The 15,235-nt window shown below is 52.6% G+C and overlaps 1 protein-coding gene across 1 annotated transcript; it reads left to right on the top strand.

Moving 5' to 3' along the window:
- Positions 1–218: 218 nt before the first annotated feature.
- On the top strand, positions 219–14,441 carry MAU2 (MAU2 sister chromatid cohesion factor). Its single transcript, XM_038163677.1, has 19 exons — positions 219–653; positions 844–861; positions 1,110–1,175; positions 2,141–2,236; positions 3,239–3,333; positions 3,870–3,897; positions 4,330–4,485; positions 4,948–5,094; positions 6,047–6,137; positions 6,386–6,489; positions 7,343–7,420; positions 8,050–8,115; positions 8,336–8,419; positions 8,848–8,897; positions 9,108–9,185; positions 10,015–10,126; positions 10,811–10,901; positions 11,655–11,782; positions 12,302–14,441. The coding sequence occupies exons 1-19, from the start codon at positions 234–236 to the stop codon at positions 12,374–12,376; spliced, it is 1,983 nt and encodes a 660-aa protein (XP_038019605.1). The 5' UTR covers positions 219–233; the 3' UTR covers positions 12,377–14,441.
- The last annotated feature ends 794 nt before the right edge of the window (positions 14,442–15,235 follow it).

Raw genomic sequence — 15,235 nt, 5'->3', positions numbered from 1 at the left:
GGCCATCCCGCCGCTCTCCCCGCTCCTCCCGCCGCACCGAGCCCCGCTCGCGGGGCGGCCGAACCACCCCGATCTGGCGGCTCCTCCGCTACGGTCACTCCCCGGCTCGCCCCGCATCCTATCGGTGCGAAAGAGCAGACTACAACTCCCACCTCCCCTCCGCGCCCGAGGCGCTCGGACTCCAAGTCCCGTCGTGCCCCGCGCCTCGCGGCGGTGTTGTCGGCGGCCCCAAGATGGCGGCGGTGGCGGCGGGCGCGGCGGCCCCTCAGCAGCCGCCGCCGCCTCAGCAGCCGCCGCAGCCGGCGGGAGGCGGCGGGAGCGGCTCTGGGGAGGCGGCGGGAGCCGCGGGTGGTGCCGGAGGCGGCGGCGGAGGTGCCGGAGGCGGCGGCGGCGCAGCCGGGCCTGCGCCGGGCTCGGGGTCGGGCGGCGGCGCGGCCGCGGGCGAGTCGTGGTACCTGGCGCTGCTGGGCCTGGCCGAGCATTTCCGCACGTCCAGCCCGCCCAAGGTGCGGCTGTGCGTGCACTGCCTGCAGGCCGTGCTGCCCCGCAAGCCCCCGGCCCGCATGGAGGCCCGCACGCACCTCCAGCTCGGCTCCGTCCTCTACCACCACACCCGCAACGGCGACCAGGCCCGCGGGCACCTGGAGAAGGCGGTGAGCGGGGCTGGGATGGCCTCGGGGGGCTCGGGAAGGGCGGAGCGGGGGGTGGCCGAGGGGTGCTGGCAGCTGGAAAAGATGAGGAGCAGGGCAGGGGCGGTGGGAGGCTCCTGTCACGGACGGGGAAGGTGTCAGGGTGGTTCTGGTGGGTGTCAGTGCCAGCCTAACCCGCTGTGTTCTCTTGCAGTGGCTGATATCCCAGCAGGTATCCTTTTCCCGGGATCCAGCAAGGGCTCCAAGCTCCAAACAGCTCCAAGGAAGCTCCCAAAACACCTCGAGGGCTTGGGGGTGGGGGCATGGATTGGGTGTTTTAATCTGCTTCATCACAGAGCTGCCGAGTTTGGGTTGGACAGGACCTTAAATCCCATCTCATGCCCGTTTTCCGGGGGGCTTTTGGAGGCTTGGCTGCTGTTTCCCACCCAGATTTTGTGGTTCCCTTAACGCTGGTGCCAGATCCCCCAGTTTGAAGATGTGAAGTTCGAGGCAGCCAGTTTGCTGTCGGAGCTCTACTGCCAGGAGGTGAGAGCCCCCCAAACCCCTCTGTGCCCCTCGAATTCGGGTTGGAGTGGGGTGTTCCCTTGGAAAATCAGATTTCTGCCACGAGAGGCTTTTTCTCTTCCTTATTGAGGAGGGTTTTGCTGGAGTTGGAGCAAGGGTTTCCCACTCCAAAAGGATTTTTGCTTGGCCAAATAAATTTTTGGTCCTTATTAAGCAAATATTGGCTTTAGGGGAGGGAAATCCGTGATTTTCTTCAGGAGTTTGGAATCTTGGAGTGGTTTGGGTTGGGAAGGACCTGAAGGATGATCCAGCTCCTTGGGAAGGACAGCTTTTTCCATCCCGGGTTGCTCCAGGCTGGACAATTCCAGGGATGAGTGGGAATTCTCTCCCAGAATCCCCAAACTGGGGAGCCATTCCCGGTGTCCTGCCCCTCCATCCTTTGTCTAGGGTTTTCCTTTCCCTGTTTCAGGCTCCTTCATTGGAGAGCCCCACTTGGATCATCCCAGATTCTGTGTTCATCTCTGTCCTTAGGAAATTGTGCTCATTTCCTCCAAAACCATTTCCCGGGATTTTGAATCCCAGTATCCTGGAATGGTTTGGATTGGAAAGATCTTGAATCCCATCCATCCCGCGCTGCCAAGTGCAGGGACACCTCCCCAAATCCCAGACTCCTCCAGCCCTCCCCAAATCCCAGATTTCTCCATTTCTCCCCAAATCCCAGATTTCTCCATTCTCAGATTTCTCCAATCCCAGATTTCTCCATTTCTCCCCAAATCCCAGATTTCTCCAGTCCCCTCCAGCCCTTCCTTGGACGTTCCAAGGACGCAGCAGCCCCAGCCTTCTCCCATTTTATTTTTATTGCTTCCAACGCTCGCTCCCTTCCTCCCAGCCCTCCCCGGAGGGCTCAGCCTGGTTTTCCAGGGAATTCCAGGGCTGTGGGATTCCAGGGTCCAGGGTTTTGCTGACTGGGGGTGTCTGTGTTGCAGAATTCCGTGGACACGGCCAAGCCCCTGCTGCGCAAAGCCATCCAGATCTCGCAGCAGACTCCCTACTGGCACTGCAGGCTGCTCTTCCAGCTGGCTGTGAGTCCTTGGAGCAGCAATTCCCTGGGGAAAATCCTGGAAAGATACTGCATCCCCGTTCCAGACAGCCTGGAAGCCTTGCATTCCGTTATTCCCTAAAAACTGCTGTTAATGGGTGCTTTCTGTCCCTTTATCCCATAAAAATTTGTTGTTAGTGGGGAGGGAAAAGGCAAATCCAGGGTGGAAACTGGTGTTGGGTTGGGTCAAGGAATCAGCCAGGCTCACTCTGTGGGAATCAGGGACCTGGAATTCCAAGGATGGAGGAAAAAATCCATTTTGGGGCTTGCAGGGAGGGCAGATCCTGCTGGGGCTGGAGGCGTTGGTTGTTTTGTGTTCAATGTGGGATGGGAGAAGGAGGAAAAGGACCCAAGGAAAATTCTTGTTCCTGCTCTGGAATACGCTGCAGAATATTTACAAGTTAAAAATATTACTGAGAGTGGAGACACTGAAGTGTGCTTATGGAGAAATAACCTTCATTCCTGATGGATTGAGGAATATTTCGTCTCCCAGGAATGGAGGAATATTTAGTTTTGATTGAGGAATGTTTAGTTTTCCAGGAGTTCATCCTGAGGACTCTGAAGCTTTTCCTCTCCTTGGAGCTTCCCATTTTCCCTGATTCCCCATTTCCTTGGAGCCTGTTCCCTTCCTGGATTCCATCTGGCTTTGGGAAAGGGGTAAAATTTGGGAGCACACCTTGGAGGCTCCTCTTGCTGGGAAAGCTCTTGCTCCAGTGTGGCAATCCCTGGGTTTTTTGGAGCTGTTGGGATCTGATCAGCACTGGATTTTCACCCTTTGTAGGATCTGCCTCCTGTTCTTAATCAATTCCTCATTAATTAGGAATTTGAAGATAAAAAAATCCATCTGGGCTCAGACAAATCCTTGGAAACCCGACGGATTCTTTGGAAAATGGGTCTAAAACCCCTTTAAGGAGCAGGAATTTGTAAATCTGGGGAAATTGGCATTTTCTTGGGATTTTTATGGCATTTTTTATTCCCATTTCAGCAACTCCACACGCTGGAGAAGGATTTGGTGTCAGCCTGCGACCTGCTGGGCGTGGGGGCGGAGTACGCGCGCGTGGTGGGCTCCGAGTACACCAGGTGACAGCTCTGCTTCCTGGGACTCCCTGCCTGGATCCCTGGGATTCCCTGCCTGGATCCCTGGGATTCCCTGCCTGGATTCCCTGGGATTCCCTGCCTGAACTCCCTGGGATTCCCTGCCTGGATTCCCTGGGATTCCCTGTCTGAACTCCCTGGGATTCCCTGCCTGGATTCCCTGGGATTCCGTGCCTGAACTCCCTGGGATTCCCTGCCTGGATTCCCTGGGATTCCCTGCCTGGATCCCTGGGATTCCCTGCCTGAACTCCCTGGGATTCCCTGCCTGAACTCCCTGGGATTCCCTGCCTGAACTCCCGGGATTTCCTGCCTGGATTCCTGGGATTCCCTGGGATTCCCTGCCTGAATTCCCTGGGATTTCCTCCCCCAGTTCCCCGGGAATTCCTCTATTACTTCCCTTATTCCTCTTTTTTCTCTGTTTTTAGAGGGAGAAAAAGGCAGATTTTTTTTTTCCTGGAATTTTTTTCTTTTTGGATGGAGTAATTTCTTTTGGAATTTAACTTTACTTTCTTTCATTCCAGAGCCCTCTTTCTGCTCAGCAAGGGGATGGTGAGTTGCAGCTCTTTCTGAAATAAATTATTTCCTGTGTAATTGTAAATCCCAGGGGATTTTTTTGGGGAGGGGTGTGGGGGATAAGCAGGATTCTTATGGATAAATTCACCTTTTCCCCTCATTTTTTTTCTGGGAAAAATAAAAGGATTGTTGCACATTTTCACTGGAGCTTTTGTAATGAGGGGTTGAAAAGTTGGTGGGGTGAAAGGGCTGTGGGAATGAGGTGAATAATCCAATCCAAATCCCTGGAATTGGAGAATCCCTGGAATTGTTTGGCTTGGAAGAACCAGGGGCACCTTCCTCCATCCCAGGCAGCTCCAGCCTGGCTTTGGGCAATTCCAGGCTTGAGGCAGCCCCGTTTTCCCTGGGAAATTGTCATTCCCTGAGGGTTTATCCTGGAAAAAGCTGGATTTTCCTTGGGAATTGCAGCTGCTGCTGATGGAGAGGAAGCTGCAGGAGGTTCACCCGCTGCTGACGCTGTGTGGGCAGATCGTGGAGAATTGGCAGGGCAATCCCATCCAGAAGGAATCCCTCAGGGTCTTCTTCCTGGTCCTGCAGGTCACACATTACCTGGATGCCGGCCAGGTACGTGCCACGTTCCAGCTGGGAATTTGGGACAGGGATATTCCCTAAGGAACAGCCCCGAGGGGATTTTGGGGATTGTTTTTTTGTAATGGAAGCAAACTCTTGTTGGTTTTATTCCCAAATTAAATGAAGAGTGAGGAAATCGTGTTAACTTGGAGGCGTTGTCCGTGATATTTTTACATGCATGGTGGTCTCTGGTGCTTCCAGGTGTGTGTCGGAGGGAATAACAGGAATTTTGGGGGATTTTGGGAATATTTTGAGCATCCCTTGCTGCTGTTCACCCCGTGAGGCGCTGAGGGTCATCAATCCTGAACCAACCCCCTAACTATGGGAATTACCACTGTGCTGGGAAGCTTCCCCCTGCCAGAGCATGGCAGCAGCGGGAATGTGAGGGATTCCCAGGGGAATGTGAGGGATTCCCAGGGGGAATGCGAGGGATTCCCGTGGGATCGTGTCCTGCAGGTGAAGAGCGTGAAGCCGTGCCTGAAGCAGCTGCAGCAGTGCATCCAGACCATCTCCACCCTGCACGACGACGAGATCCTGCCCAGCAACCCCGCCGACCTCTTCCACTGGCTGCCCAAGGAGCACATGTGTGTGCTGGTCTACCTGGTGAGCGCTCCTCGTTAGTGCTAATTGCCAATTAATGAGGGTTGAGGGATGCTTTGGAGAGCAGGGACGGGGCTCCTGGCTGCCTTGGGCTGCTCAGTGACCCTGGGGTGAGGCTGAGGGGGCTGCTCAGTGTGTGAGGAGATTCCAGGCTGGGAATGGGAATTAATTCATTATTTATTAAATGATTTATTAATTAGTACCTGGCTCAAACGGAAATGGAGCCATTTGTACAAATCAGAGCCACTTTGGCTTGATTTTATCAATTGTTTGGTGCTTTTGTTCCCCTCAGTGGCCTGGGGTGATGCTGAGGGGGCTGCTCAGTGTCTGTGGGAATTCCAGCCTGGAAATGGGAATTAATGAATAATTAATTAATGAACTGATTAAGCAATACCCCAGTCAAGTGAAAATGGAGGTATTTGTACCAATCAAGCCACTTTGGCTTAATTTTATCAGCTCCTTGGTGCTGGTTCTGCCTCAGTGTCCGGGGGTGATGCTGAGGGGCTGCTCAGTGTGAGGAGATTCCAGGCTGGAAATGGGAATTAATTCATTAATAACTAGTTAATTGATTAAATAATACCTGATTCAAATGAAAATTGAGTCATTTGTACAAAGCAGAACCACTTTGGCTTAATTTTACCAACACGAGGAGAGCTGGACTTGGAATTGCTGAAGGATTTTGTTCCATTCCTTGGAGATTATTCCAATCCTTGGTAAAAAATCTGGGATTTGAGGAATTCTGTGAATTCCCAGCCCTTCCCTCTCTGCACAGACAAATTTTGGGAATCATGGAATAGCTGGGCTGGGAAGGAGCTTTCAAACCATCCATTCCCACCCTCTCAGTCACACCTCCCGCTATCCTGGGGTGCTTCAGAATTTTCCAGGGATTCCTGCTGTGGGGATTGCATCCAGGGGAATTCCTGGGGGGGATAATCCTTGCTGTGCTTCCCTGCAGGTGACAGTGATGCATTCCATGCAGGCAGGCTACCTGGAGAAGGCTCAGAAGTACACGGACAAAGCCCTCATGCAGCTGGAGAAGCTCAAAAGTAAGGAAAAGGGGCTGGGATTCCAGGGAAATCCTGGAAAATCCCGTTATTTGTTCCTCATTTACACCCATCCCGCAGCCTTGCTGAGCTGCTGGGTCAGCCTAAGACTAAAACTAAGACTAAACCCCTGATTTTAAGGCCTGGTGGTGGCTTTGGAGTACAAAAATCAACTTTTTTGGGGGTTTTTTTGGGTGGGATTTGAAACATTCCATAAATTTCTGATGGAGTTGCTCCTGCTCCTTTCCCAGTGCTGGACTGCAGCCCCATCCTGTCCTCATTCCAAGTGATTTTGTTGGAACACATCATCATGTGCAGGCTGGTCACGGGACACAAAGCCACCGCCCTGCAGGAGGTAACGTGGGAATCCCAGCACTTCCTGCCTGGGAATGGCTCCCAAAAAATGGGAATATTCTGCAGGAACGGCCTCTGAAACGTGGGGATGGCAGTTTGGGCTCAGGTGGGAATTCCTGCTGGGTTATCGTGGATGCAGCCAGCCTTGCTGGGGCTCAGGACTCGGGAAGTGGGGATTGGCTCCTCTTGGATATCATTTAAGGGCACTTTGGAATTGGTCGTGGAATAATCAATAACTGGTTGGATTGGCACCTTCCTGGTGGCAATTCCAGGCTGATTCCAGTGGTTTTTTCCCATTCCATCCATTCCAGAGTGGCTCCTTCCTCTTTCCCTTCAGGTTCCTGCCTTGTCCAGGTGTTTCCCAGTTTTTCACATTCCTGCTTTTCCTCCTCTTTCCTGGTTGGTTTGGGTTGTTCCAGAGGAAGCTGCACCTTTTATTCCTTGTTTTTCCAATCATTTAAAAATCCTGGGAATCCATCCCAGGACTGGATCATCCAATCCCTGCTGCCAGCTTGACTGGGAATGTGCTGGGAATGGGGAGGAATTCAGCCTCCTGAGACTCATCCCAATCCCAGATTTTGGGAGGTTCTATCCCACTTTTCCTGGAAAAGCTGCAGCATTTCAGGAGGGATCCGTGGCTGTGAGTCCCAGGGGGTGGAGGAAACCATTCCAAACCAGCTGGAATGTGGGAGGGATGTGAGGAAATCCCTTTTCCTGCACTGGCAGCACATCCAGCCTCCCCTTCATCCGGGACTGGGGATCCTGGAGCCGATCCCTGCGCCCACGAGGAGCGGGGTTTGGAGCAGGGAGCAGTGGGAGAGGTGTCAAACATGGGGAATTGTGTTCTTCCCCAGATTTCCCAGGTCTGCCAGCTGTGCCAGCAGTCTCCCAGGCTCTTCTCCAACCACGCTGCCCAGCTGCACACGCTCCTGGTGAGTTTTTGGGGTGAAACCTGGGAATTCTGCATCCCTCCTGGAATTCTGGAGATTCCCTGGGAGTTACAGATCTGCACCATCCACTGCTGGGGGAGCTGATCCCTGCCTCAAAACCCTTTGGAAACAGAATTCCAGGTTGGGTGGGCACGCAGGGGCGCTTCCCACAATATCCCAAGTTGCTCCAGCAATTCCTGGAGAGAAAATCCCACTTTTCTGTGGAGGAAATTCCTGGGATTTGGCTATTCCTGGGTGTTTTTGCCATCCAGGCCTTGTCGGGCAGCAGTTTCTTCATGAAGGGAGGGGGAATTTGGGAGGAATCAGCTGGAAAAGGGGAAATCCAGGGGTTTCAGCTTTGCCCACTGGAGACAGCTTTAGTGGGAATTACAGAAGGCAAAGGGGTTTTGTAAGGAATACTGAGTTTTCCATGATTTTAATAAAGATTTTTTTGGGCTAAATTAAGCTTTTCCCCCCCATGAATAAATTATTTTCAAGGACATTTTGTGGAAATTCCTGATTTTCCCCACACCTGAGCCTCGTTGCTCCCTTTTTCCTGCTGTTATCCCACTATTTCCAAGGATTTGGGGATGTCTTGGGCTACATTCCCAAAAATATCCTTTCTTTTCCAGGGTCTCTACTGCATCTCTGTCAACTGCATGGATAATGCAGAAGCACAATTCACTACAGCACTGAGGGTGAGATTTTATTCCCACATTTTCCCCTGGAAACTTAGGGATGGCAGTGTGAATTTGGAAGGGAAACCTTCCTCGGTTCCATTATTTATTAACAGTTTTCCTTGGATTGGGGGGATTTTTAACATCAAAATGTGTGACGTTTTTTAGCCAAGATTTTTTAATGGCAGTGAGCAAATCGTGAGGAAAAGACTGAAATATTTGGGAATTTTCTCCCTTCCAGCTCACAACCCACCAGGAGCTGTGGGCGTTCATTGTCACCAACCTGGCCAGCGTCTACATCCGGGAGGGGAATCGGCACCAGGAGGTGAGCCAGGCTCTCCCAAATCCTGCTTTTCCGTGCAGAAATTCCCTGGGATTTGCCTTTTTCCGGGTGTTTTTGCCATCAGGGCCTTGCTGGCAGCAGCTCCTTCATGAGGGGTGTGGAAATTCCTGAGGAATTATCTGGAAAACTCCAGAATTTCTGGATAGTTACATTCTGGTTTTCATTAATCAAGTCTGATATAAAATTCATTTTCATAATCCACCAGGTCCAAGTTTTCTGTGGGAATACAATTATCCAGGAAATGCTGTGGAATTGGAGGAGATTTGGGATGAAACTTGCATTTCTTTGGGATCAAAACAAGCCTAAAATCCCCAGTATTGGGATAAACTCGGGCTGGTTTGGGTGGAATTTCACTGTTTCGGTGTTGATTTTTCCGTGGAAAATCGATTTTTCCTTTTCCCACTTTCCAGCTCTACAGTTTATTGGAAAGGATAAATCCCGACCACAACTTCCCCGTGAGGTGAGAATTCCCACAAATCCCAGCATTCCGGGCTGGGAGTGGCGGATTTGCAGCAAGATTTTCAACAAATCAGGGGGGAAAAATCCAACCTAATTCCAAGGGGAAGCTCGGGATGGGGCTCAAATGGAATATTTTGCTTGGAAGTGGGATTTTGGGTGGGATTCCTGGGAATTCGGGTGGGATCCTGAGGTATCCATGGTTTTCCCACAGTTCCCACTGTCTGCGGGCTGCGGCGTTCTACATCCGAGGGCTCTTCTCCTTTTTCCAGGGAAGATACAACGAGGCCAAGTGAGTCCCAGCCCTGGGAAAAGCAGGGAGAACGTGGGAAAAATGTGGGAAAAGTCACCCCGGCCTTCTTTGGGATGGGAGTGGGAATGCCGAGGCTTTGTGTCCATCCCATTCCCACGGATTTCTCCTGGATTGGCCTGGGGGGAGGAGCAGGGATGTGGTGGGGGTTGAGCTCTCGCCTTGGGAATCTTGGGAATCATTCCCTGCAGTCCTTGGGAATCTTGGGAATGTTACTCCCAGCAAGCCCAAGGAATCCTTGGGAATGTGTTTCCCTGCAATCCTTGGGAATTTTGGGTTCCTGTTCTCTGCAAAATCCTTGGGAATCTTGGGATTTTATTCCCTTCAATCCCAAGGAATCCTTGGGAATCTTTTTCCCTGCAATCCTTGGGAATCCTTGAGAATCTGGGACTTTTATTCCCTGGAACCCCGAGGAACCCTTGGGAATTTTGGGCATTTTATTCCTTTCAATTCCAGGGAATCCTTGGGATCTCGTTCCCTGTAATCCCAAAGAATCCCTGGAATCGTGGGACTGTTATTCCCTGGAATCCCTGGCAATCTTGGGACTGTTATTCCCTGGAATCGTGGGACTGTTATTCCCTGGAATCCTTGGGAATCCTGGCATTTCAGCCCCTGCAATCCCGAGGAATCCCCTGGGAATCTCGTGCCTCTCCATCCCGAGGCTCCGCACCCTCCAAGGGCCAATCCCAGAGCAAACCCAGGCATTCCCTTTCCCTGAGCTCCTGATCCCGCTGCTGCCGTCCCGTCCGTGCAGGGGTGCCCCCAGGCTGCCCAGGGGGGCTCCAATCCCATTTTCCCCGTGTTTTTCCAGGCGTTTTTTGCGGGAGACGCTGAAGATGTCGAACGCCGAGGACCTGAACCGCCTGACGGCGTGCTCGCTGGTGCTGCTGGGCCACATCTTCTACGTGCTGGGCAACCACAGGGTGACCGCAGAGCCCTCCCGCCCCCGCGTCCTGCCCGGCATTCCCAGGGCACATCCCAAAAATCCCGAAGGCAATGCGATGTGCCTGGGAATAATGGGGTTTTATCAGGGGTTTTTAGTGCAGTCGCATCAAAAATCGGGGTTTTCTTCCCTCTGGATCATCCAAATCCCTCCCCATCCCTGGAATCCTGCACGGGCATTCCCAGAACAAATCCCCAAAAAATCCCTGAGAAAATCCTGAGTGAAATCAGGGAATCCTTGGGAATCCATTGCCCTACAGTCCCAAGGAATCCCTGGGAATTTTGGGATTTTATTCCCTGCAATCCCAGGGAATCCCTGGGAATTTTGGGATTTTATTCCCTGCAATCCTAAGGAATTCTTGGGACTGTTACTCCCTTCCATCCCAAGGAATTTTGGGGTTTTAATCCTTTCAATCCCAGCAAATCCTTGGGATCTGATTCCTTTCCATCCCAGGGGATCCCTAAGAATTTTGGGATTTTTTTCCCTTCAATCCCAAGAAATCCTTGGGAATCTTGAGCATTTTCCTGACTTCCATCGAGCAGAGCAACCAAAATCCGATTTCCCACGGGGAATTTTCCATCTTTTCCTCTCAATCCGTGTTGGAGAGGGCAGGGAAAATTCCCCACATCCCAATTTTTCCCCTTTGCCTTCCCGATTTTCCTAGGAAAGCAACAACATGGTGGTGCCGGCCATGCAGCTGGCCAGCAAGATCCCGGACATGTCCGTGCAGCTCTGGTCCTCAGCCCTGCTCCGGGGTAAGGCCGGGACAGGGGGAATCCAGGGAAACCTGGGGAATGGGAATGTGCAGCTCCGGGGGCATTCGGGAGTACCCTGGAAAACCGGGATAGAGCCTCTGGAAGAGCGGGAGCTGAGTGAAAATGTGGAGTGGATGGTGAGGGTGGGAATGTGCAGCTCCAGGGGTGACTCAGTATCCATAAAAAACTGGGAAACGGCCTCGGGGAGGGGGGGAATGCCAGGGAGAGCCTGGAGCTGATCCCAGGGCTGGGAATGCACAGCTCCAGGAGCTGATTCCAGAGGGGGAACGGGCTCCAGAAGAGCAGGAGAGGATTTGGGAGAGGGGATGGAGGGACGGGGCACGGGGAATGGACCTGGGATGGGAATTCCAGGACACAGGGAATGGATTTGGGATTTGGGAATTCCAGGGCACAGGGAATGGATTTGGGATGGGAATGAGGACTTTGGGAAGGAATTCTTGGCTGGGAGGGTGGGGAGGGAATGGGCTGGAATCCCAAGAATTCCTTGGAGAAGGGAAAAACTCGGGATCTCTGTGGAGCTTTGGGGGAGATTTTGCCTCAAATTGAGGCAATTTTGGGATCTTATTCCCTGCAATCCCAGGGAATTCTTGGGAATTTTGGGATCTTATTCCCTGCAATCCCAGGGAATCCGTGGGATTTTGGTGCAGACCCCAAACCCAGGCAGGATTTTTGGGATGGGGGGAGCCCGGAGGCGGGAATGGGAGGAATCCCAGGATTTCTGTGCCTTTCCAGACCTGAACAAGGCGTGTGGCAATGCCATGGATGCCCACGAGGCCGCCCAGATGCACCAGAACTTCTCCCAGCAGCTGCTCCAGGACCACATCGAGGCCTGCAGCCTCCCCGAGCACAACCTGATCACGGTCAGGGCCGGCCATTCCCAAATCCCCAGAGTTCCCAGAATCCCCCAAATTCCCACTGTGCCCGTGGCAAAAAGGACCCCGAGGTCATCTTTATAGGATTTTTAATGTGTTTTTTTAGTGCTGTCACATCCAAAGTTGGGATTTTCCTCCCTCTGGATCATCCAAATCCCTCCCAATCCCTGGAATCCTGCAATGGGCATTCCCAGAAAGAAACCCCTGAAAAATATCCCAAGGAAAATCTGGATATGGGTGGGAATAATGGGATTGCTGAAGGGTTTTTTGGTGCTGTGGCATCAGAAGTTGGGATTTTCTCCCCTCTGGGTCATCCAGATCCCTCCCCGTGGGATTTTGGCTTTGAAATCCCAAAAAAACCAAAACTGGGAAACCAAATCCCAGCGGGATGTAGGGTTGGAATTTGGGATCCCTGAGGGCAGGGAGGGTTTTCCTGGGAATTCTGGGATGCTGAGGGAGCTTTCTGGGAATTTCTGCCGGGATTCTGATCCCGTTTTTCCCTTGCAGTGGACGGATGGACCCCCCCCAGTCCAGTTCCAGGCCCAGAACGGCCCCACCACCAGCCTGGCCAGCCTGCTGTGAACTCCAGGAAAACTCCAGGAAAATCCCTGGAAAACTCCAGGAAAACCCCAGGATATCCACCAACCACATCCCAGGAGGGGGGGTAAAGAAAAAGCATCAAAAACTTCGGAAAAGAAACAAAAAAGAATCCATGGGAAAGCTCCCGAGTTCCCTCTGGCAGCGAGAAAAGCCCGGGGGTTTTCCAGGGATTCCCGGAGCCTCCGGAGCTGCTTTTCCAGGTGGGAATGTCCCGGCGAATGCCGAGGTTTGATCCTGGAGAGAATTGCCAGGAAGAGCTGGGAATCCTCGGGGATAAGGGGATGAGGAAATCATGGATTGGATTCCCAGCTGGAATTCCCTGAGGGGAAATTCCCATTTTTTTGGGAAGGAGGAATTCCAGGATTTCCTGGGATGTCCCTCCCGCAGCCGCAGCTCTCCCCACGCTCTCGGGATTGGGGAACATCCGGAGTTTTCCTGCTGATCCCAAACTTTTCCAGGCTGAAGGCACCACCTGTGCCTTAAGGATTCCCAAATCCTGGGAATAAATCCCAGTCCAGGGGTTGGGATGGAATTCCAGCCTTGCCCTCGGCACCAGATTCCCCTTTCCAGGTTAAATTCCCTGGTTTTAGCCCGTTTTTTTTAGGATTTCCCGGAAATCTGGGAATGCTGAATCCCAGGAAAAAAGCTGGAAGTTTTTCCAGGATCCCAGCAGTGCCTGGGGTGGGACGGAGTTGGTTTTCCCAGCTGGAATTCTCCAGATTTCTGGGAAAGCAAAAAGAATTCTGGAATTCTTGGAGAGAGGAAAACCAAAGCCCTGGAACTTCCCGAGATTTTTGGGAATTTTCAATCCCACCTGGATGGGAAGGAACCTTAAAATTCCCTTAAAACCCCTTTGAAATTCCCTCATTCCCATCTCTTTCCAGGTCAAGGAATTCTCTCCACCCAAATTCCTGTTTTTCCCTCTGGAATTCACTCCAGGGATGAGGTTTTTTCGTCCCATTCCCAAAAATTCGCATTTTCCAGTTTTTTTCCCTGTGGAAATCCTGGTCCTAAACCTGGAAATCTCCGAAGGACCTGGAAATCCCTGGAAGTTTCGGGGATTGAGGATTGGGAGTTTTTATTCCGGATCTTTTTGGGATGAAGGAAAATCCTCAGTGCCACTGGAACTCAAAAAAACAGGGAAAAAATCCCCCAAATTTCCCAAATCCAGGGATTTTCCAGCTGAATCCAGGGCTGGAATTCCCATGGGAAATCCCAGAGGCTCCCGGGCTTTCTCTGGGATCTTTGGGATCCCACGGACACAGAACCATCCCGGGAATTTTGGGATCTGGGGATTTTCCTCAGCACCTGGGGGACTTTTCCCACTTTTTGTGTTTTTTGGGAAGCACATTCCCAGTTTTTATTTCCTCTGGGGTGCAACAGTTCCTTGGAATCTTTTTCCTTGGAATTTTCCTGGCTTGGGAAAGGCTGAAATTCCCAAATCCCAGCCAGGAAATCCAAATTTTCCTTTCCAGCTCCGGAATATTCCAGAATTTCAGGCCCAACTCAGATCCAGCTTGGAATTTTGGGCTCAAGTTCCCAAATTTTGGGCTGGAAAAGCCTCGGGATGATCCCAATCCCAGGGCAGGGACACTTCCACTGTTCCAGGCTGCTCCCACCTGCATTTGAGCACTTCCAGGGCGGCCAAATCCCAAAAACTTGGGGAAAAACCTGGAAAAATGGGGAAAAAATTGGGAAAAATCCCAGTTTTGGAGAGCTGTGGTTGGGGCTGAGCTTTGGGAATTCCCCAGGTGGGAAAAGAGCCTTTCCCACCCCCCGGAGACGCCGAGGAAGGAGCAGAATTCCCAAAAGTTCCCTAAAATTCCCAATTTTCCAGCTTCAGTCTCCTGTGAAAATCCATCAAAATCGGTGAAACGGCCGGGAAATCCCTTGGGAATTCTGGGGGGGTTGGGCTGGGAGCTCTGAGCTGCTCCCGGCTCCCCGGGGCTCCTCCCGCCGCCGGAATTCCCAAATTCCCGAATTCCCGGCGGAAATTCCAATGTACAGAGCTTTTTACCATTGTATATTAAATTATTTAATAGCTTTTCGTGGCAGCTTTTCCTTCCTTTTCCTTTTCTTTTCTTTTTTTTTTTCATGGAGCAGAGCTGGGGAAGAGGAGCTGAAATTCCTTGGAATTTTAGAGGAAAAAATCCAGGATTTTCTCCAAAGTTAAATCCCAATGGGAATGATCCCAAATCCCAGTGGGAATGATTCCAAATCCCACTGGGAAATTATCCCAATAATAATGATCCCAGGACTAAATCCCAAAGGGAATGATCCTAAATCCCACTGGGAATTATCCCAGATCCCATTGGGAATGATCCCACATCCCAGTGGGAATGATCCCAAATTCCAGTGGGAATTATCCCACATCCCACCGGGAATGATCCCAGATTCCATCGGGAATGATCCTGAATCCCAATGGGAATGGCCCCAGGTCCCGCCGGGCCCGATCCCGGCGGAGCAGCCGGACCGGGCCGGGCAGCGCTGACCCAGATCGGGCCGGGCCCTCATCCCCGGCCCGGGCCCTGTGCCGCTCCCGGCCCTCAGCCGGCCCGGCCGCAACCCCGCCCGCAGAACCGGCTCCGCCGGCCCGGTGCCTGCCCGCTTCCTGCCGCCGGCCCCCATGCGCGGCCCCAGCGCGGCCTGCGCGGGCGGATAAGGGCGGGTGAGGGCGGATCAGGGCGCCCCTCCCGCGCCGCCATCACCTCAGCCGGCCCCGGGCGGAGCCCGCGCGGCCCGGCCCGGGAACCGCCCCCTCCCGCGGGCCGCGCTCCCATTGGCTGCGCTTGGGCGCACGCTAGCTTCTATTGGATATTTGAACTATCTATCAAATTAAGG

Source organism: Motacilla alba, chromosome 28, assembly GCF_015832195.1.
Source record: "Motacilla alba alba isolate MOTALB_02 chromosome 28, Motacilla_alba_V1.0_pri, whole genome shotgun sequence".
Lineage (NCBI taxonomy): Eukaryota > Metazoa > Chordata > Aves > Passeriformes > Motacillidae > Motacilla > Motacilla alba.
The sequence above is the reverse complement of the archived record's forward strand: the minus strand, read 5'-3'. Positions and strand labels throughout refer to the sequence as shown.